We start from the raw sequence: 23,742 nt of genomic DNA, 5'->3' as shown, positions 1-23,742 counted from the left end.
GGGCAACAACAGCCACTGAACTGGTGCCTTTGGACAGACTTGACAAAGAACCATGCCAAGACTTTAATAAAGCATTTCCTTTCCTAAAATGTCCCAAATAATGTAAAGCTCTGAGACAGCTAAGTTCTGGAGTATAAATAACCAGCAAGCCCCTTCATTGAACACTTTTGGTCTCGACGCCCAACATTGTGACTCTCGAAGAAGAACGAGTTTAGAAAGAGCTTCAGTGAACACGGCAGCGCACGAAGAGCATGAAGCAGATAACTGTGGCTTATTACGCAAGGCTTTCTGTGGGTTTCCAAGAGCAGTCCTCCTTTCCAGATCTCTGATGAATTACAACTAACCTACTGCATTTCTGAAAACCAAGCTAGCCTGCCAGGATTTCTTCACCCATGGACTTCTGCAACAGCAGCCCCTTCAGAACATGGGGGTAGGGACATGGGGTGAGGTACAAGAAAAGGGCGCCGGTAACTGTAAGGCCTGTACGTGGGGCAAAGGGAGGTCTGAAAAACCAGCCCCCACATACGTAACTTACGTGAAATGGCTGTAAACCTGTGTTGTGACGTTATCCACCAAGGTACGCCTTCAAATCCAACCAGAAGGAAGAAATGATTAGTTTAAAAGTTTACTTCTCATACATTTTTTATTAGTCTGCCTACAGAGTTGGAAAGCTCCAGAACGGCCTATTTCTCATCTCCTTTCTGGCACTGACATTTCACTGTGACATTCTCCAACCTCTGGGAGACAACTTCAAGAGGAGATACAACTTGTCTAACAGTGAAGAGATGAAAATGATACATAGAAGTACAGCTTTTTTATAGAATCTATTAAATTCCAGCATAACCTTAGTGCAAGCATAATTCAGCACTACATGGGCAAGTGAACCACCCTCAAGATTTTTCAAGGACCTGTGATAGTTATGAAACTCCAGAAACCATCTAAATGAAAAGTTTATGACCACAGAAGAAGTTCATGTAGATTTCACTGAGCTAAGAAAAACTTTATCAATGTTTTCGTAGAATCATCAAATGGTTTGGGTTGGAGGGGACCTTAAAGATCATCTAATTCCAACCCCCTGCCCTGGGCAGGGACACCTCCCAGTAGACGAGGTTTTGCCCAACATATTTGATCCTTGGACAGAATAACATCAGGTTGAAAAGCACGGGATGCACTTGCATGCAGAGCAGGAACACACCTGTGAAGTCACAGCACTGATGCAGACGTAATTTATCCACAACAACCACAACCACCAGAGAGCAACACAAATACTAAAAGGAAACTAAGACAAGTAGGCTTTGTATACATATATATATATATATATATATATATATATGTGTGTGAATATATGTAAAAATAAAAGCACGAACATGTTTCTACTGCAATACACTATAGGTACAATAATGATGTATACTGACGATAGACCTCCCTGCTCAGATTCTGTGTTGTTTGCATTTCCAACTACTTATTGTGACACCGAATTTCTTCTATGATTGGAAACAATTACAACTTTACAGCCACACAACTTTTTCCATGGCCACAGCAGCGCACCACAAGAAAGACATCATTTGCCCCAAAGAATAGGATGCCTTTCTGTTTCCCTTTCTTCCACTGGTAACAGGTGGGTGTCCCACATCTGTGTTAAAATCAGACTTGGACGGATGAGTACTTACTACCTGAAGCATTAATAGCAACGTGAACATTTGCGTTTTATGTAGAAAACTGCATTTTCCTGTGAAATTTTGATCATTTTGAACTGAAATAATGACAAATCATCTCTGTCAAGTAAGCAGAGGCAAGTCTATTTAGACATAGTGTAGCTACCACAGACATCAGAAAAGTATATGAACCCTGAGGGTTTGAACAGCACATGTAGCTCCTGTACTCCTGATGAACACCGCGACCAAGCACCAAGAGCTTGCTGCCATCCCGTGACAGGCTACAGTGGGGCTCAACAAGTCACTTGGTACAAATGAAGCCCTGATAGAAGAAACCTCCTGCAAAACACCATGATTTAGCAACACACCAAAGTACCTCAATTTACTGCTTCGGTGCAGCTCCAATGTCTGGTTTGATTTCTCCAAGTTTGAGGCACCTGAGCTTCAGGCACCCAAGCCAGCAGCACTGTCACCAAACTCCCTCTGTAATTATTCAAAGTAAGACCAAAACCATTCCCTGTTCACACTTACAGTGGAGAGGCCCATACCGTCAGTACTTCATCTAACTTAATAAATTTAGATGTTCCAGAGAGCATGTCCATACCTATGTTTTTACTCCTGGTGGGACTCCATCAGGCTAAAAAAAAAACAGGACTCTGGTCTTGTTTGTAGGTCATATGTTTTGAAAATAAGAAGATACTCCTCTGGGAAACACACCTGAATCTATGATTATGCTTGGAATTTTCCAAATTTAACAGAAAAATAAAAGTTAATATTAAAGAAGCTAATGTTTACGGAGAAACAGCAGTTTCATTTAAATCACTAAAAATCAATTCACTAAAACCTGAACTATGATCAGAGCATGATATCTGAAAGGTACTCGTCTGCTTGCGTTTCTGATTTTAAAGTTGGGTTTTTTTTTTTCGTTTGTTTTTTAAACCAAGAACACTAAATCGTAGTAAGAAAGCAACTATTTGGGTCCAGAGCTTTGTACTTCTAAAAAAGTTATAGGTGTAACATATATTTATATGTGGAGGACAAAATAACACTGATTTTATATTCATGAGATGTAAAACATTCGCGAAATACTCAAAGTAAGTTTTAGAATAAATATGCAATATCCAAGGGGGCTAAACAAAATTTAACAGAAGTAATGTGTGAGGAGCTCAAGATACATCATCAATAGTTCACTGACTGTACGTGAGTTGTATCACTTGCTTATGTTATTTGCACAATTGTAAATTGAAAAAAAACCACCCTAACTTGTTTGTCTGACATTTTAAACTCAATTACTTTTTTTAAAAAAGTGAACAAACATGATTTGTGTTATCTTCATAATGCAAAGTTTTAAATAAAAAAAAAAAGTATCAGAACCTCTCACATCAACATTGTATTACCTCTCAGTGTAGAACACGAATACACCGGGGTGATGAACAATAATACAAAGAAGATCATACCAAAAATGCAGCAAGACTTCTTGGGGGAGAATCCCAGTCAAAGCAACTGCTAATGTAGTAGGCGGCATTTATGAGCACCATGATACAACGCTTCGTCCGGATAAAGTTTCTTACCAGTAGCTGTTAAAAAGATGAGAGAATGAAAATATTTCAAACCCCCAAAAGCCTCAGAAGAGGTTCATGCTTACCATATTATCATTCTTAACTTGTGTGAAGACTGAGAAAATAAAATGTTAAATTCTCAAGCTCACAAATTGAGAAAGATAGTTTAAAATTTGAGACTTGCAAGAGAGAAAATTTTAGTTAGCCGCATCAATTGATATTTGTTGAATTTAATCCTAAAGACACAAATTGTTGTCTTCATTTCCATGACTGTAGGCCAATTCTAAGAAGCCACTTGCCAAATTTGACAAATGATTTTGTTATTAAGATTTCAGAGTTTTATTAAGTTGGTAAGACTTGCCCCCTTCTCAATTATTTAGAAAATTCTGGCCTTTCTTAATAAAAAGATGCTTTAGGACACTAACCTGAAACCATGCAAAATTACTGCTCTAATCTAATTAAGATCACCTACGACCTGTTACATCCACTTGTATGTATGGATCCATTCCTTCATTTGTAACAAGTTTGTCTGCTGTGATGTATTTTCACAACCATGTTTTTAAGTATTTATCACCGTAACTTTAACTGCATACATTCAATCTACATAGTGATGAAACACAACAGCACTGGGTTATCATTCAAGAGAATACCCTTAAACCCTCTAAAAAGGCAATTCACTTGACCAAAAGAAGTGAACAAACCAGTGAAACATTTATGTATTGAATAGCATAGAAAACGCTAGGTAGGTAAGACACATTCATTCTCAGAAATGTGGATGTTTTAAAAGGGAACCACGCCAGTCGCGCATAAATATTGCTTCTTCCGCTGCCCTCCCCCCAGTGGTATTGTGGGGAGGTGTCTCATGCAAGCTAATTTAAAAAAAACAACGCAAAGGGGGCATTTAAAGTTTACTCTTCCTGCCACCTGCAAGAAGTTCAATGCCATTTTCAGTTATGAAAGTGGGGAGGAGAATTAACCTTAAAGAAAAGGCCTTGCTGTTTCCTTGCTGCAATAGTAGTGCAAAATGCAGCTTTAATAACTGCATTGCTCACAACAGTAGAGAAAAGAAATGTTTTGCCTCTTGAAATCTTTTTTAATGACATACATCCTACAATTGATACAAAATTCATCCAGCAGATAATTTAAATTACGCTCAAGTCTACAAGCTTTCAGCAAAATAAAAACCAGTTTTGAGGCCTTTGCCTTTTCTGCAAACAACAATAATCTTGTTCCCAGTCCAGCCAAAAGCCCAGTTCTCTATATAAAATACATCATTTGTGGAACATGAAAAACTGAACTGTAAGTCATTCAAGTGGAGAAAAAGCTAAGATGTGTGTTGAAATATTTTTTTACCAAAACACTAAAACTGTGTGTAGCAAAAACATCCAGAGAAAAGAGAAAAAGGGTCCAGACATTTTGTACCCACAGGACTCTCCAAAGTAACAAAGAGTTTTAATCTGCCCTCACCTTTGATTCAAACCTTACTCAACTAACTTATTTATAATTTGGCTAAAAGAATGCTGAAAGACTTTTTACTCTGCAACAAATGGAGATCTTTCGGATCAAGGTTAACAGCAAAAATTTATGCAAGACTTAGTTTACATGCACCTGTGCTATAACCTGATATGTGTGGAACCTGATGGTTTCAACTGTGTTCTTATTCACGTATTTCATGGAAATTAAGCTGCAATTTAGAGAGGAGACACAATAAACCCATGTATTTTGTTTCTGCCTTTTCCGACCTTTCATATTCCTTTGTAAACAGGTAATGAAAATGTTATTCTTTACCCTTAGCAGTACGATACCAGATATTTGGATGTGCACACTTGATATTAAGGCTTTCGGAAAGGATTAGTATTTCCTTACTCTTTACCTGTTTAGACAGTCTGTTTTCCTCTTCAATGTACTTCTGTTCTTTGGGCATTAAGGTTCGTATGCTGGCTTTCACCTGCATGTTAAAACGCGTGTCAGTATTTCAAGCTCGCTCGCTCCTCATTAATAACACATGCTTCAATTTGCAAAAAATTAGGGAGTCTGAGAGCGGGGGCGGCCAAGCCCAGCGACAGGAGGGCCGGGAGCCGCTTGCCTGAGCGGCCGCCGCCGCCACAAAAAGAGAGGGTGTGCCAGGCAGCAGCGGAGGAGCGTTCTGTGGAACGCATCAAGGTTTAGAGAAAATGAGGGATGACAGAAATTCTCTACAAATCGGGAACAAAAGCTTTCATGAAACTGAACTCTTTAGCGGTACAAAAAAGCCAAAGTTAAGACTTACAGCATTAAAAATCACATCTATTTCAAGATAGATGACCCCCTTTGTTGGCCCTGTCAGCTGCTTGTTTTTCAAGACGTAGGCTTTCTGTTCACCATTTTGAATCTGCAGGAAAAGGACATGACAGCCGTCTGTCTCGCGGTCTCCACTGAATACCCCCCCGGCGACCCCTGACCCGCGGCTGCTGAAACTGACAGAGAACCCAAAACAACTGTGGCAAGTCTGACAAGTACCTGTTCATTACCAGGACCGAGTCTGTCAGGAAAAATTAACTATCATGGGATTCAACATGGCCGTGAATTGAGTATGTTAAAATTTTAGTGTTCTTATTACAGACCTTGGTTGAGAAATGACAGACACAGAGCTGCAAATCTTTTTTTTTTCCCTTCCCCCCCCCACCGTTTATTTTTTTTTTTCACCCCCCTTCAGCAGGAAAAATACAGAGTGGTATGTCAGGTGAATGAAACTTACAGACAGCAATGGTATAGCAACTTTGCCTAGGAAGTCAGCGCTCCGATCGCGATCTTCGTCATAAACTGTCACTTCGAGCACCGAGTGGATGTCTTTAATATTGCTACAAAGGGAGAAGCACACACAGAAGAGGGAAGAAGTCACCTACACCAGCGGGTACCAAGGACAAAAGCGTGAAAGGTTAGCAAAAACAGATTTTTCCAAGCCACGGCGGAGAGCAGAATTTGGGTAAATGAGGCATCCCTCCGTATCGCCGAAATGATTTCCAAGGGTGGCAGTGGTCACTCCCCTCGCTGCCAGGCTTTCCTGGCAGAAGTTTTCCAAAGGATGTGGCTTGAAATCTCCCACCCGGGGTTTGGGCCACCGGAGCCGGGCTGAGGATTTACAGCCGCCAGACCCAGGGCTCTGCAGAGCATCCCTCACACACTGCGACCCCGCACCAACCCTCACGGCAAACGCTGGCAAGGCTGTCGGTTTGTCATCGAAAATAATTATGGGCTGCATCAGCACACCCTTGCTCAGAGAACAGGCTCTTTCTTCCTAAAATCCTTGCCTGATTACAAACACACAACAGTCATTGCAACAAATTAGGAACGAGCCACACAAAACAATGCATTTTTCAGCTGCTCCTGCTTTTTTTGCCTGTGAGCTATTAAACACTCCATCGCCATGCCCAACAAATGTCACTGCACAGTGTAAACTCTCCAGTGAAAAATTCACATTCCTTATTCAGAGAGAAAAACAGGATTGTTGGAGAGAACACATCTTTGACCAAATGGCTGATCCAGGAAACACGAATTCAAGCAAAGCCGTTTAACTTCAGTAAAATATACCTCTCCAGATGAATCTGGATTGTTAGCCCAAAATTAATTAACAAATCTGAGGATAAATAAAATAGTCAATGTGAATATATATAGAAGAGCAGTGAAAACTCTCCTTCAAGGCCTTTTGAGTTTTTTTATGTGATTCCTGATTAGTCTTTTGTCTCCACAAAACCTGGCAATATCTTATGTAGAGTGCACTGTCGAGCAGTAGAGGTTGATTAGTTATTGGCTCTATTGGTAGATAATTAAAAATAAATTACTGAAGAATTTAGCGTGGTTTTGCAGATACACAAGTGAGAACTATGTTAACACGCTAATGAGAAGGACAACTGTTGTGAGGTTTTTTCTTTTGTTCCGAGTTCATTCCTGAAAGCTCACTGCAAGGCAGGAAGAGCTACGGATGCCAAATATATGAATGACAAACTTAGAGGGGGTAAAAAAAAATATATTAAAATCAGACTGTGTTTCAAGACCAAGAGCAAAACATAGTATTTTCATTTATGCTGAAGTGAAGTACGTGTACACAAAGCTAAAGCTTCTACTGGCTTTGCAGGGGATTGTTAGCTGATTTCTGCAGCAGGGAAACCTGCTCCTCGGTGTCACACCGCAGGCAGATAGCGAGAAGCAGGGACGAAAAGAAGGTGACTGAGCAAGACAAATAAGAGGAGCATTTTGTTTGTAGAGGAGTTTTTCCTATTCTGTCAGAGCCTTTTACTGCCTTCAAAATAACAGAAGCATAAAAAACCCAACTGCATCACTTCCCAATAAACTAAACGTTTAAGACTGCATTTTACCCAACGGCAGCATTCTTCTAGTGTGCTACTACATGGTGGTGTGAGAAGTGCAGTTGGTAAATGGAAAGAACAAGTGGAAAGTATCTGATCATAATTCAGAAAGTTATGAATGCACTTAAAAGTCTTTCCTTTATATAGTTATCTAATGTTCATTAAAGATAACAACCGCATTTTAATCACAATATCCTTTTTTCCACCCAAAACTTCCCATCACACTGGATTTGGCCCTTGAAGCTCTTACTGAAGCTAGCATAGGTCTGGAGTGCTTATATACCTGGTTTCCAAGAAACAATATTTGCTTTTTTACCTTTAAAATGGTACCTCTTCTCTAATTTTTATCATGTTTTTAATCCTCAAAAAAGCATTCAGCGGTTTGTTTCAGAAATACCAGTATGTCATCACCGTCTTTATTCAGAGCCAGCAGTAGGTATCTTTGATTCACACGTACATCGCCTTCAAAACAACCTCCTCCCCCCAAAAAAAACCTGCAGCCCCCTCCAAACACTCACAAAATCCAAACACCTACAATGTGAAGACTTTGTTCCATTCTGGGTTGAGGTTCTTGTAGACGGTATGTGTCAGCAGTCTGTCGTTGTTCAGTTCAACTACGCAAAACGGGTCACTTTTACCTGTAAGAAAAAATTTGGAACAAAACTTATGAACTAAGAAAACCCACCATGAGCAAGGTTTAAATAAAAATTAGTTTTGCTTTTCTGTTTTTTTTTTTTTTCCTTTTCCTAAGCTGCATTGTAATTCTCTCAGGAATTAATTCAGGGAAGTCCTATGGTCTGCATTATATTCAAGATGATCGTAACAAGCTGTTCATCTCCATAATCTATTAACATTCTTCACTAAAAGAACATCTTTGTCTTTAGAAAAAAAAAAAAAGAAAAGAAAAGAAAAAAAGTCCCCATACAGACTTTTCTGATGAAAAACCAGCATGTTCCTAAAAGGTGCCAAGCACCCTTCTGAGACAGCTAAGAGAACTTTACATCCCACATTGACTCTAATGATAACATAATTAGAGCATTTTGATATGTAGGAAATGTATTATTCCATGCTATTTGTAATAACATAGCACCTATGATACTTATCCAAAGATTACTATGCCTTACATGTTTCACGCTGTACAAATCCTCTCCCCAAAATCAAAAAACCTTAAAGACAGTCTCAGATAAAAGCCTAACACCAGAGAAAATGGGCAAGTACAATTAAACAATGAGACGATATCAGCTGGAATGATGGGCTGCAGTCTCAGCACAGCAGAAGCTCAAACGCGGTGGAGATTTTTGTATACATTAAAGCACAATGAAGTAGCTTTGCATATATTTACAAGAAGGTCCCCCAGCATGAAAGCCACCACAGGAGAAAGTATGAAGATGCTGCTTTGAAAATGTAATATGAAGATAATGGAAGCTCTGTCCTACACTGGATATGGAAGTTGCTTTTTTTTTTTTAAATCTAAAGAAAAAGAATGGGGAAAGGAACTCTGTGTGTGTGTGTGTGCGCGCCCCTGAATGTGAAATAAGCAGCTCATAGCTGATGACTGCAGGTGAGCTGTGCTTAGAAACCAAGCGAAGAGCAAGAAAAAACACATGAAACTCATACTGAGCTTTTTCTTAGATATCCACGAGGCCAAGGTTTGTATTTGGAAAGCAGAAGAGGGAAAGTAGACACCCGAATCTCGTCCTTAACAACAGCCTGCTTGTGTAAAAAAGGATCTCTCCTAAGAGGGAGGAAGCGAAAGAAGGGAAGATTGATATCTCCAGGGTTTCAGGGCAACCCTGAAATTTCCTGGAAGGGTTAGAAGGTGTTGCGAGGAAGATCATCTGAGGAACAGCTATGATGGAAGGAGCAGTAATGAAAACATGAGGGGCATGGTGAGAAGACAGTTGCAATAAAGAGGCAATAAAGGGAAGAAATCATAGTGTGGAGTAAATTATTTAACTCATATTTCAAATTATGACAGTAATGACAACCACTATAAATGCTGGCCAAGACGGAGAGATGCTATCCCTCCTACCTATTTTGATTTCCTCCAGTAATTGAAGAGAACAACCTTTGCCTTTGGCAGAGAATACAAGTGTATGCATTATTTTCATGTAAGGCTGCAAATATGTAAGCAGAAAGCCATAGAATAAATTGCTGCTCCCAGAACCCAAGGGAACTTTCTCTGATGGAAATTAACAACCGAGTTGCATACTACAGAGCGGCTCGCTCTTGTTTTCTTTGGACAACAAAGTGTTTGAAAGTTATTGAGTGTTGGCATTGGCCTTCCACAATCAAATCTAGCACGCTAAGCAATTGCATTTCACAATGCCTTCAATAACTCCGTAATGCTTTGTCATGCATTGTAAGAAGCCATAAATTGAGCAGCTCAATGGGGCTACATTAATGATATTAGGGAGGCATGTAATTTGTTTCATACCTTATACAAATGACAATGAAATCAATATTTAGACAAAGCTGTCCAGGGGTCACATCTCCCAAACTGCAGTATTGATTCAGACTACATCAGAGGTTAATGTGCATATTATTAACTTTAATGATAAAGAATAATTGTTTTAAACACATTGTGAATTACAGTTTGCGTTGATGTTTACCTTCTCTAGAAAACGATATACCGCTGAATCTTTCCCATTAAACTTGAAAAATGATTAATTCATTAGTCAGCAGAGATGGATATACCACACATCTCAATATTTTCCTAATTCACAAGCCTAAAATGTGGATGGAAGCTTAAACTATTCCTATTTAAGTTCTTTGGGTTTTAGTATTTGAAAAAGAAACACTCAGAAGATAGGTAAAATAACAAGGCAGAACTGTCACAGCAGGTGCGCTTGGTGTTATTACTTTATCTCATTTTTTTAAAGTATCTTCAATCATATTTGCATATGATGGTACAATGTGATTTGTGCTTATTAATCCTATACAGACAGAGGAAAATGCACCGCAGTGTCTAAAGGCCATCTTCTGTAAACAAAGAGAAGGTATTTACTACATTCATTTATTTTCTGCATCTGTTGACATGCACTTTTTCAGTGACTCTCCTTATAGGTTTATATGGCTATCAATCCACTTAAGAAAGCTAAATAATACGTAACATCAATCACAGAGGTCCTCGATCAAACCAAAAGGTTTTCAGAAATAAAAAAAATCCCCCTCTCACACTCAACATTTCATCTTTCCTCCTCCCATAACTTGAAAACAGTTTGAGACTAAATCTGAGTAAGAAAATATAGTGAAACGGTGCAAAGGAAATCATGGCTGACAAGTAGAAGTTTCCCAGCTATGAACGTCTCTACTAAGGAATACTGTTTTTACCATATGAGGATGCTGTGGAGTTCCCATGTGCAAAGCTCTTCACCATCACCTATGGGCACTTCTTCTGTATGCTAAATCACCCATAACCAAGATGGGTATCTGAAGGGCAACACGCTGCGCTAATGTGCTAAACATATGGTATGTGCAAACGTTGTTTGGATACCAACCCAAATAAGTGAACATGATCCAGAAAGACAAAGCCAGAGCAATGCACAAGCACTTGGTGAAACTCACATCCATCTGTCATCTTTCAACTTCTCATTATTAGAAAGAATAACTGCAATCTTAACTCTCAGTGACAGCCATGACTGCTGCATTGCAAGTGTGTTCAAAATAATGGGATTATTCCCAATGAAAGCCTTGAGAGAGCACTAAAATATTAAAAGAAGGTGTCCTTAGGTCTCCTTGGTCTCTAGGAGGACCAAGGATATCCAGGAACTTACTTACAAGATCACTATATTATTCAAAACGCACACCTTAAGCACAACACATACTTTCATCAAGGCAGCGTCAGACAACTTCTGTCTAGTTAATGCAACTGGCAATTTCAAACGAGAGAGGTAAATGGTTTTCCTCATTTTCATAAAAAAGCACCACATGTGTTCAGAAAAGTATGTGCTGTCCATCTAGCTGTTCTAAAAGTACACTTAAAAACTTTCAATTCAACTTGTGCTGCTGAAGCTCAATTACATCATTATAAGTTATGTTGTCACCACCAATAGGCCTTTCACTACAGACCAAATCACGACTGTCATATAGCACCGTATAACAACTGTAATATGTCAAGAAATTCTACCCAAATCCCTGTGTCTACGGAGGATCTTCCCAATAGCTCCCTGCTCCCTGCCTTTCGTAGGCCTCCAGCTACAGTTGCAGTGACTTTAAAGGTACTTAATCCTATTGATCAAGAGGATATCTACGAACTTCTCCCGAACACAGCCCTGAACGTGTGCCCGGTGCTGGTGGTAAGGCGACCACCACCTGCGTAAGGCACTCACACATTAAGAACATGCTCCCAGCACCATGAAAAACTAGCACTTAGCGATTTTGCATAATTCCATGACTGCAGTGGGACCAATCACTACTGCACCTAGCACTGTTTGAAGGAATTCATGAGACAAGCAGGTGGTAAAACCAGCGAAGTAGACCTTCCCACTGACTGAAATCAGGCCTGCAGTAAACCTCGTAAGAAGCAAAACAGATCTCATTAATCCATTCTGTTGCTGTGACATCTTGTGCTTTTTGGACTCTACTTGTACAGTCCTACGGGCTCCTGAAATGACAGCAATAAAGTCATAATATGACTTTTTGCATAAAATGCATAATATGAATAATAATCTGGAAGGGAAAACAGTTTCTCTTTTGACGGATCTCCCTCACCCTTTTCCCCCTTTACACATGACACACTGGGACTATCTGAGAATGTCCCCTAGATGAAATTCAACTTTGTAATGTAAGCTCCCACTGAAAGAACCTGAATTTTCCCATTTTATTCATCATGCCACACATTGCATCTAGTTTGACAGATATCCTTGTTTGTGCTACGCTGTATTGCATTTAATCTTCAGACAGTTAGTGAGACTGAAGCACAAACTGAAACTACTTTCCTTAGACCTAAGTGAAGTACTTTACTCAATCAGCACACTGTCGCTCATGTTGAACACTGTAAACACATTAATTAATTCGTTAGTCTTTTATTTGTCACCTAACTTCTCAGAACCACCGCATGCCCCTGGATGAACTGTGCACCCATCAGCTCAAACCAGCCGAACTCTACAACCGAGGCTGAGCTGCCAGAGAGGCTGACCAGAAACTAGAGAGGTCTTATTTGTTATTTGCTTCATAACTCAAAGTCCTGCCCCGCCCAGGAAGACCTCCACAAAAGAAATGCCGTCAGTTCAGAGCTCAGATTCATTATCTGGAGCTCAGCAGGTTGGCCACCGGAACAACTTTTTTCTCCCGCAAGTATCTAAAATACACTTTTTCATCATAGAAAAGAGACCTAAATAGAGACAATTTTTAATTGTCTCTCAAAGTATTTAGAAAATCAAACAAACAAAACCTCAACCTCCACACAATTATAGCTTCTAAATTTTCTTCTCACGTAGCAACAGCACCACATTGCCTAACAGTTTTGCTGTGTTTCTCACTTGGAAAGGTTTGGGAAAGGCCCTTTCCATCAGTTCAAAGACCACAGGACCTCCACACTTGCTGATGAGCTGGCTCATTATGCTGGAACTCATCAGCAAGCAGCAGAGATGTTTGGTGGCTTGTGCACTGATGTTCTAGGGCTGGTGGAGGGGTCTCCGACACAGGCCGCTGCAGCCCATCTTCCAGGCTGGAGGTGCGCGAGTAGCTGAAACAACAAAACACCAGGCTTCGTCTCAAACTCAACTCTGAAATTACTGCCTTTTCACAAGAGACTGAATGGTATGTGACCAATTCAGACGCGTGTATCTTTTGTTCGTATAAATATGAACTGAATATTAGAGCTGTCAAACTGCAATACAGTCAAATCCGTATTTCTGCGCAAGTTAAACAGGTATGTCCTTTAATGGTCCTGAGGGGGAAGTTGTCCAATAATTTTTTTTTGATTTGTGGTAGATTCTTTTCCCAGGAAAAATTCATTTTGGAGCCCTGTAACTCTTCCAAACAGGAACTTCAATTCAACACAGTTGCACTTTTGTACTCACTTTCTAGCTCTACTTGTACACAAGTAGGAGTTTTTCTTGATGAAAAGCTATCAAAGCTTAAATTTACATTTCTTGCTTGCCATGTTTTGTACAAGTTAAACTGTTATGTCCTTTTATTATAGAGCTCTACAAAATACGTGCATTTGTCTCCAGAAAACTGCATGCCATCTGCATATTATTTAGTTAATATTGTAAAAAAGGAGACTTTAGTAAACAAACATCTGGAAACGTCCATATTTTATGCAGTAAGATGACTCCTTGTTTTAGACGGGAAACAAACACCTGTGTACAGTCATAAACATCCCGCTTTTCTGTTATCAATCTTTGAAAATCCAGCTTGTAGGAAAGAAAATAAAACATCAGGAAGACCATCAGTCATTGTAGAACGACTCTTTCTTTCTTAATCAGAGCTGCCATGGACTCTTACAAGGAGCTACCATTGATGCAATTGCTCTTCAGAGCACATGCAAGCCAAGCGGCAGGTGGCAGACCTACCTGTCCCCTGAAATCTCACTGCACTTCACAAGGATTGACTCGCAAGGGACATCGGATAACGTGGGGCTAGCTCCCCGCGAGCCCTGTGGAGATATTCTACCTTGGCTATAGAAAGCATGCATTGCTTCAGTATATGTCCAGGCACACCAATAATGTCTTAGCTTTGTTTCTTCAACAGTTTTCCCAACAAAAGGAACCACGTGGCAGGCTACATATGGATCGGCATTTAACATTTGCCTGCCACTGGTCAGTCTGTAACGCGACATAAACTGGTAGAAGGTCAATGCCAGCACTGGCTAGACCATGAACTGCTTTTAAGCGGATCACTAACTTTATTCTGAACTATTACCTGAATTTTTGCATTGTTAAAATTACATTATCCAAACTGAACTGGAATCACAAAGACCACTAAAATGTTCTGGGTAGTTAAAAAATTTAATAGGAGATTTCAATTCAATTTCTGCTTTTAAAAGTCAAGTTCACAGACCACAACTTTGCAAAGTTCAACCAAGTTTAACGCGCTTATGAGAGCTGAAATATTGTTTGAATATTTCATAGGCTATTATGGCTCTCCCCTACTGCTGGCCATGCCTGTCCATTATGGATCTAAGTCCCCACAGCCAAAAAGGGCCTTTATTTTGGGGGGAAGACAAGACAGCCAGTTCATGACTCTGGGGGGCAGTGCCACTCATGCAGACGCTAATGTCACTAATGTTGTTCCGAGCTCCCTGCCAGCCAGCTGCCTGCAGCAGAGCATCCAGCCTGACCTTTGGCCAGGAGGAGGAATGGCTCAATAGCTCCAGAAGCCGCCTTATCGAATGGATTAAGTGCAGGACCCAAGCCAAATGCCAGCTTTGACAAGGACTTGCTCTGTCAGCCTCAGCCGAGTCAGTTAACCTTTCTTAGTTTTCCATCTTTAAAATGGAAATGATGATTCCTCTCTAGCAGCGCTGCTGCAAACATGCATTTGAAGGGTATCATGAAAGCGTGAGATACCTTACCCGGCGATGCAGTGTAGTGACACAGTCGTTTTAAACTCAATTCCACAGAATATTTACGGCGGGTGGGGGGGGAAAGAAGTTAATAAACACAAGTCATCCTTTCACTGTATATTTAATTCTAAAAACTATGGTGAATCAACAACCTATCTAAAAATCCTAATTTTGCCATTAGTATCCCAGAACTGCTATTTTCTTTAAAAAAAAAGTAGTTTTGCAGTACAAGGTATCAGACTGACGTCTTCAGGCAACCGACACAGGCAGGACCAGGTGAGATTTTATCTGCCACAGAAAACTGCCCATCTAGTAGATTTCCGTACTTTGTGAAGATAATTCAAGTGTATATTGAAATCTGGTTTCACTAATTGACACAGCAAATTACTTTTGGAACTATATTTCCAAAGGGCCTCTGAATTTATTTCTTCAATTTTACATGCATGGGCTTCCATACCTTTGTGAATTTAACGTTTGTGTACATCACTCTGACATTTCCTAGCATTTGAAGAACAATTTCAAAGACTATTTTTGCACATGTGGTATTAGGACATTTTAGTAGAGCAGATTTTAGAAAACTCATTTACATTCTGCACATTTAGCCATCTTGGTATCTCCATCCTACTTTCAAGTGCTTTAATCAAAATTTTAACATGGAATTTTCTGAGAAGAAAGGCTGAATTCCACACACACACTTAAAAAAAAATATTCTGCCTCATTTTCTATGCTTAGTTTCTGTTCTTCAGAGGAGGAGAACCCTGAACAGCTTTTTAAACCTAAATATGACCGAGCTCTCTAGTAAAATCTGTCTCATATACCAGGTTCTGCAATCTCGGTACCCGAAAAAAACCACAGAAAATTGATTAATAATGAGGTCAGAAATACAAATAAATTTACTTCTAATGAAGACTGGAGACACAGTAATCAAAGTGTTAAAAATTCATTTCATGCACATCTCATTTGCCTCCTAGCTGATATTTATCACATAATTCTGTGAGAAAGTAGAGGCCTAAGATGCTCCAGATAAATGTCTCAATTAATTGTACAGAGGTAGCCCTCTTTGAGCTGAACCAGAGCTGTGAGCTCTTTATTAAAAGCACTATTCTGTAGCCCGTAACCTTGTTCCTTGACTCCTCTCTAGTTTCCAATTTAAACAAGTCCCCATGCGGCCGGCTCTAAAGGGCTTTGTCTCCCTGTCATTGTTACGAGAGCCGAGGCATCCTGGAAGTGTGAAATCAGACCTCATGAGCTGAACGGTTCCCCAGGGAACGCCGGACCGCGCAGAAGGTCAAAGTCATGGGCTGGACCATCTGAAAGCGTCTGATCGCCGGTCTGTGACACAGCGAGCGGGGTGGGGGCAGGGGGAGAGGGGAGCCGGGGGGCTAGCATTGAACACGTCTTAATTAAAGCCCAAAGACAGCAAAACAAACTGTTTTCCAGGCGGGCCGTCACACAGAGCTTGGGTTTTGCTCTGCTAACGAGTCGGTGTTGCTAACCATTATTATTCCTCAAAATTACCATAGGGCTTTGGCTGAAGTTGATCAAGCCTGTGGCACATCTGTTCCCACCCTGCTCGCTTCTCGTCAGTAATAAGGCAGAGGTGTTCACTTTCATTTTGGGGTGCGAGGAAGAGGAGGAATGAGTGCACCTGCCTGCGAAGCCCGCAGCCTTCCTCCATGACCCACCTACACCTGGCTTTGATGCAGAAGAAATGCACGAACCTGACCATTGCGTGAACTTCACCAGTGCCATGGTGAAGGGTCCGTTGCTTTCCAAAGCTCACAGGGGTTAGGTGAACAGAGTAGGTGCTAATCTCAGAGGCGAACTCAAACGATGAGTCCATCGCACCTTACATTTCCTGCACCATCAGAATACTTCTTTGTGTAAGAGGAGGCCACCATTGGCACACGCGTTGCCTTCGGGGGCTCCGCACGCAGCCAAACCCTGGAGAAGGAACCATGTGTCTTGCAGGGGGATGGGGAATTTAGGATTGAGGGAGAAAACAGCCTGGCACTCAACAGCTAAAAACACAACTGAAGATTTAAATGAAACTTTCTTCTCGGGAAGAGAAGGAAAAAGTGAACACCACAATCAGTGTCTTTCCATTTGTTAGGTTACAGTTTCAAAAAGACACAATAAAAAATACATATTTTCCAGGAAGGTTATTTGCTATGACCATGGTTTCCATCAGAACATAATTTTGCATTGGTGGAAGCCCTAAAACTGTTTCGGCCATGGAAAGGTTGCTGATTTTCCAGGGGAAACAGCCTCATAGACCCAGCAGTTCTCACAAAGGCTCTGGTCCTGGAAGATGCCCGGTTTTCAGCTCTCCCTGAAACCAAGGTGAGCTTTCAGGCACCAGTGGGGAACCCCTGAGTGACTCTCCCTTTCCCAGACCTCCTTGCAAGCGGGCTTTGGGCGAGGGGGAGTCTCACTTTGTTCTTTTCTGGGGTGTTTTTCAAATGCAGTTACGGCATGTTGAAGCAGAGCCCCATTCTCCACCTGACAGCGCCCGCTTGCTCCCCTGCCCACAATTTCACCGAAACTTCATCCCACCTTGGCATCTCGTTCAATGCAGGCGTACGCGTGGGGGCTGTGAGCAACCCCCATTAATCTCCCTGGTTGTTTTTTTTTTAAAATCTGTACTAACCTTAACGATTTGAAGTGCACTGTCCAACACTGGGCTATTGAGACTGGAGAAAAACCTGCCCTTGACTATCAACAGTTTATTAGGGGCTTAACTGAAGTGACCTACTGTAGCAGCATTCAGCTGAACAAGGCTACGGGCTTTCTGTGGAAAGGAGAAGAATTGAGGGTTTCATTAAAAAGTAATTTGTGCTTTTTACTCATTCATTCAACGGGAGTCTCAATTGCTCTTTATTCACACAGAGTTAATACAGTATTACAATGCTGCTCAATGAATGTATGCTAACAAAAGAAAAATTTCACATTTTCAAAGGAAAAAAAAAATCCTTGCAACTGTAGTAAGATTGATGACTGCTTAAAAGATTACAGAAATCTTTTTCCGTCTATGCTTATGCTTAATGATGGAATATTAAGGATTTTTAAAATCCATTCAGACCAAACTAATAAATTTTGATTTGTTACTTCACATGGAAAGATTCCTGAAAGTGAAATGGGATACGTTCAGCAGACAGGAAACAGCAAATCACACAGGTACGGTACAGGTGTTTCAGCTACTTTTCAGACTCAGAGGAGGGCAAAAGATTAACGCTGGAAAAAGAATATATAAGAAGAGCAAACTAGTCCCTAGCTCTTACTCACGCAAGTGATCCTTAGTCGTGTAAGGTATAGCACTGACGACAGCGCTCTCCTCACTGACTCACAACCATTGCTCAGTTCAGTAAAGGTGGGGGGGTCGGGCTTTCTACAGCTTTGGCAAACATGATTTATTGACCATTACCAAATAACTACTTTCAGTTATTTCTAAATATTACCATTCAAAGTTTAATCTGAAAGGAATGATCTGCACATCCCCACAAGTTACTGAAAAAGCTACAAATTACTGCAGTAGTTAATAAAAATAGTTTGTCCGCTTTTCAAAATACCAGGTATTTTTGTCCAAAATACACAAGGATTTCTGCAATGTCTGGAATGCACAGCCATCTCACAGAACATATCTGTCGTACAAATGTTTTTTCTTACTAATGAACAAAATATGCGGGACACGTAAGGGCATGGAGTGTTCGTCCCCATCTTCCTGCCTGTCGTTCTAAATGCAATGTCTGAAAATTTTTGGTACTTCTGTACATCTTTAATTGAATCAAATGTATTTCCAAAAAATTTGTTCAACCAGCACAAATGACACGTTGATCTGGAAAAGTTGAAGATTGAACGAGGTCAGGGACTGAATTATCCCATTTGCCCCTGAATAACTTAATCTCTCTCTCTCTGTTCAGACCACATTGGATTATAAGGTCAAAGCAGGCTGAGGAATCTTTAGCAGCGTTTCTCCAACCTCCCCGAAAATAGAATCTGTTATTTTGCGTGCCACAAACTGGATGATCAGTTTCAGCAATAAAATGTTTGCTCTGTTACCTTGTCAGAGAAATAAAAACAAATACTGTTACTCATGCTAATTTACAAAAACTATTAAAAAGTAAGTGTGTTGCTGTATATCTACATCTGCCCCTGCAACAGAACATCTATGTACAAATTGCAGTTAAACCAGCTAGATTAGTATAGTTTCCTTTTTTCTTTCTTCTTTTTTTTTTTCTTTTTAAAGCAGAGATGGCTATTTTCGAACACAGAAGCAGGTCATTTTGCTGCACTCGACTTGTGCAATATGAAGGTGATCGTACTTTCGGGAGATAACTTGGACATTTCTGGAGAAATATGGTCAGAATGGCTGAAACTGTCTTCATTTTGAAAAGCAAAAGGTTAAATTATCCATTCATCTTATATCACATAAAACAGAAAACACAAAAAGTTTTTCTTATTTCCCTTCTTCAACAGATAAACATTAGTTACAGGAAACTGTATTTATTTGAAATGTCTGAAACCAACAGCAGCCCTGCTAAATAATCCACAGATACCAAGCACTTATTTTGGCAGGAAGTTTAAAGTAGTATCTAAGTCTAGCACCTTTCATTTGCCTTATCCGCTGGAATTCAGCTTTAATTTGGATAATTTTGTATCTTTTTATCTCCTAGAAACAGAAGTCTTTTCTATGTATTTTTTTCTATGTATTTTTTTCTATGTATTTTTTCCAGGACTTCTGATGGAGAAAAATGTATATTTCACCCTTCTGAGAAATAACCTGCGTAAGGCTCTGCATTAGAATGATTTATTGCCTTGATTACAAAAGTTGTGTTTGTTTGTCTGTGGATTTTTTCCTTAATGAGCAGAGGTGAGACTGTGCAAACAGACAATACTATTTAGACAAACTTGTGTTTTAAACATTGTTTTTTTCCCCACTTCTAAAAAAGGCCCAGTCTTACTACGGTATTTACTGTCACAGAAACTAAATGAATCCTTGCCTGTGACATCAGCTGCCATCAATGCTTCCGCCCTGATGACCTTCACCTGAAGAAATCCCACATCCTTCATGTTATGAAACATTGCCATTAGACTCTAAAAAAAAAAAAAGAGAGAAATAATTCTGGATTGCAAAAAAGACAAACCAAAAGCAGTATTAAGAGTCTCCTCCCTAGCCCCATGTAATTCTGTCAAACGTACTCATACTTTTAAATACTCTTTTCCAAAGAACATACAATTGTCAATGGTTCTTTCAGTATTTTGCAACTTCATCTTACCAATGAAAAATGCAAAGGAAAAGTCAGAATATGAATGATTAAATATAACACTAATTCTACCGAATTAATCCCCTAATAGTACATGAACAACTGTCCATCAAAAATTTAAACGATAGCAGTGTATTAACAAAATTAATACAAACAATAAAACATTTCCTCTCCCTGAATACTCTGCTGAGATCTACATTCACATTTTCCTCTTGATGGCTCCAATAATATTTTGGATAGTGACACAGGGTCAATATCGTTTTTGTCGTAGTTGACTATCATACGCCAGCTTTCATATAGCATATATGCATACATAAGCTTGCACATCGCTTGCAAATAACATGAGCAAAAACAATCATAAGATCATAACTTAATAATTTTTATAATAATCACGTGAAAAAAGATCCGAAAAATTAATTAAAAGCAGTTCCAAGGCAAAAAGCTCTTACTATGAATAATTATTTTTTAACATGAATTTCTGCAATATCTACATGTATCAAAAAGTGAAAGAAAAAATTTAAGAATAAGCTTAACACTTGCATTTATTCATCCAATACAGTTTTACAAAGCTGCTTGGAAGGTGCATTCTGTTGCTGCCCTTTTTTCAAATAACTAGAAGTAACAAACTGGGAGTGTTGTATCCGTTAGGCGTGATAAGCTAAAATTCTCAGGCTCTAACTTTGAACATAATTTAAAAGTTGCATAATTTCAAATGATAGAACATGGAATGCAACTTTGAATCTGCAATCTACTAATAACAAACCTGGCATCATCATCCAGTTTTTAGATAACCTAGGGGAGAAACTCCGACAGAGGAGACTAAAATTAGATTTTCAAATACATTTAAAATCATAAACATACATGGCCTAATTTTTGGTCGCTTTTGCAAGCCTTGTTCATAAATACTAGCAGGTACCTTTATTTTGAAGTATTTTAAAGTCTGGACTACTGCATTTAATGCCTTTGGCCTTTTCTAAAATTTTAATGTAGTGCAGGTGAAACCTTTTCCACTGCTTATGATAATGTCCAGATTTCTAGAAAACGCAAACATCAGGTAAAACACCAAGTCAACACTCCTTTAATTTATTACAAAGGCAAAATCGACTGTTATGGAAAACCAGAATAAATAACATCACCGATCTGAAAACCACAGGTGCTGCTAAAATGAAATATTAAATGTCAGCTTGCAAAAGCTATGGCGTGTTTATGCATAGATAACCTATCCATTAAAATGTTAGACATACAATATGCATCCCTGCCTTTTTATTAATAAGGCGATTCTAACGGTTAGATCACACTCTGGTATTAATTTCACAAGCCCCAACTGACCCTTTACTGTTTAGGGTGAAGGTTTGACCTTGGTGCACCGAGAAGAGGAATCCAGGTGCGTGTGGAGCCCCACACGCGACGTACCTGCGAGTACATGCGTGCGTGTTATCACAGGATAACAGTCAATATATTTTTACAATTTTTAAGATGTTAATCACCGGAAATACGGCTGATGGTCAACTTTAATGAGCACGCACTCAGCTCCTGCTCGTGCAGGGCAGCAGGGATGGCGTCACCGATCGCACTCTTACGATTTGAACGCACGTTGGCACCGTCCCTCGTTTATTACGGTAACAATCAAGGTTTGGATGTGTCTTACTGGAACTGGTACCACAACAGAGATAATTCTGCTCTAATACCAGGATGAAAGCAAATGGATTTACAAAAATGTTTCCACGTTTTCCCCAAGTTTCCCAATGAGGGAAACAAACACCGAGCCTCACACAGGGAACAAAGCCCCAGCCAACGGCAGAGCGAGCCAAGGGATGTCCCCCCCTTCCTGCTACACCATGCCATCCCCCATCTCCAAATTTCATCAAAAAGGCACCAGTGCTGCCTTTCAGTTTGCCGCCTTTGTGAACATGCAGCAGAATAATTATTTTTGAACTTTTAGTTCCGCAAGTCGTGGTGCTGAGATTCATTTACTGCACGCTGCGACGGCAGAGGCTGCTGGAAATGTATACAATGCCACGGCAGAGACTCCAGGAGAGGCAAATGGCTTTAATACATTACTTTAAATACATAACTTTAAATAATGATTTATCAGCTGATATTCTGTCTTCTTATTTATGATTATTGTTGAAGGCCTCAAAACCCACACGGCTTCAGAAGCCTGAAATTTCCATAGCGGAGGAATCCGTGATTTGCTGCGAATCTTTTCAGCCCTCAATAGATGGGAAAAGATTGAAATGCTCTGGAGATGAGTCCTCTTTATTTTTTTAATGAAAGGCTGTATAATATATTTTCTGTATGGCTGCAGCAGCTGTCAGGGAGAGCATCTCAGTTCAGCTCTATTATGGGAGAAGCAATACCCCATCCTATGGCATCGAGATACACTGAGGGGCCAGCGCTGATTGACAGCTTGTCACCATGACGTCTTATTCCATCTCTGTTATGGAGAAAATTAATGTCACACCACCAGCCTTATGACTCGCTGTCATCTTAGAACTGCTCACCTTTTATCAATGCTCTAAATAACATTTCAAGCCCATCGTCTCACGGTGGACAATCTGGTCAAGGGACATTAAATCGGATGACTGTGAAATGTCATAATAAAAATGGAATGCTAACAACTTCTTCTCTAAACTAGCTCCTCTGGTTTTTAAACTGTGACAAGGGGGACCGCGGGTTCAGCACACCCGTTCTGAAAAGGTCATACAATCTCCCTTGGTCTGTACCCATTAACGCGCCCCCCTCCTCACCCCAAAAGGAATTAATCTTTTCAGACAATTGTGGTAAAATAATGGTTCAAACAGTAATGCCTGTTTAATTTTTAAGGCTCTGATGTTCAGCCACAAATGGTTAAATGACAGTAATAGAGTCATTTTCCAAGGCTATTTGATCTGATGGCAAGGTCAGCTCATTAACTGTTTTTTGGCTGCAGAAAGGGTGCAAAATACATTTCTCAAGTGGAAGCTAGATTTTTTTAAGGGGACGAAAAATATAAACCCCAAAACACAGCCACCCAGCGGGGAACAGTACGTCTTGCTAATTGCATATTCTTTTTTTGTACGGGTTCTGAAGCAGAGATATGACTGCCAAAAACAAATCAAACACTGGTGAAAATGAAGTACTGGAATTTCGTTAATCATTGTCATTTCTTTCTTTGGCTGTCCACCGGTCATTTTAATAAAAACTTTAAAATTTGTCAAAAATTCTATATGTCAACGCTACAATTTTCCAAAACACAGAATGAGAAACTCGTGCCTCCACAACAAGAACATCTTCCAAAAATATTAATGTTTTCAAATGCATACAGAAATCTAAATAGAAGAAAAGACACATATCCACGAATATGTAAGAAACGGAAAGAAATAGATCAATCTTAACACGACATGATTATGCTTTACACTGGGG

General features: G+C 39.9%; 1 protein-coding gene across 6 annotated transcripts in view; it reads right to left on the bottom strand.

The window, feature by feature from the left end:
- Positions 1–23,742, bottom strand: part of MCTP1 (multiple C2 and transmembrane domain containing 1) — a 288,478-nt gene that overhangs the window by 94,833 nt on the left and 169,903 nt on the right. For 4 of the 6 annotated variants that reach the window (XM_063320276.1, XM_063320275.1, XM_063320278.1 and 1 more), the window contains 6 exons: positions 20,074–20,167; positions 8,096–8,198; positions 5,952–6,054; positions 5,484–5,585; positions 5,088–5,162; positions 3,113–3,232 (listed from right to left, as the gene is read on the bottom strand). In XM_063320276.1, the coding sequence (XP_063176346.1) occupies positions 3,113–3,232; positions 5,088–5,162; positions 5,484–5,585; positions 5,952–6,054; positions 8,096–8,198; positions 20,074–20,167 (597 nt within the window). Of the gene's footprint in view, positions 1–3,106; positions 3,233–5,087; positions 5,163–5,483; positions 5,586–5,951; positions 6,055–8,095; positions 8,199–20,073; positions 20,168–23,742 lie in introns of those variants that run through there. The other 2 variants (XM_063320277.1, XM_063320280.1) reach the window with 2 other exon arrangements.

Source organism: Chroicocephalus ridibundus, chromosome Z (assembly GCF_963924245.1).
Source record: "Chroicocephalus ridibundus chromosome Z, bChrRid1.1, whole genome shotgun sequence".
NCBI classification, from domain to species: Eukaryota; Metazoa; Chordata; class Aves; order Charadriiformes; family Laridae; genus Chroicocephalus; species Chroicocephalus ridibundus.
The sequence above is the reverse complement of the archived record's forward strand: the minus strand, read 5'-3'. Positions and strand labels throughout refer to the sequence as shown.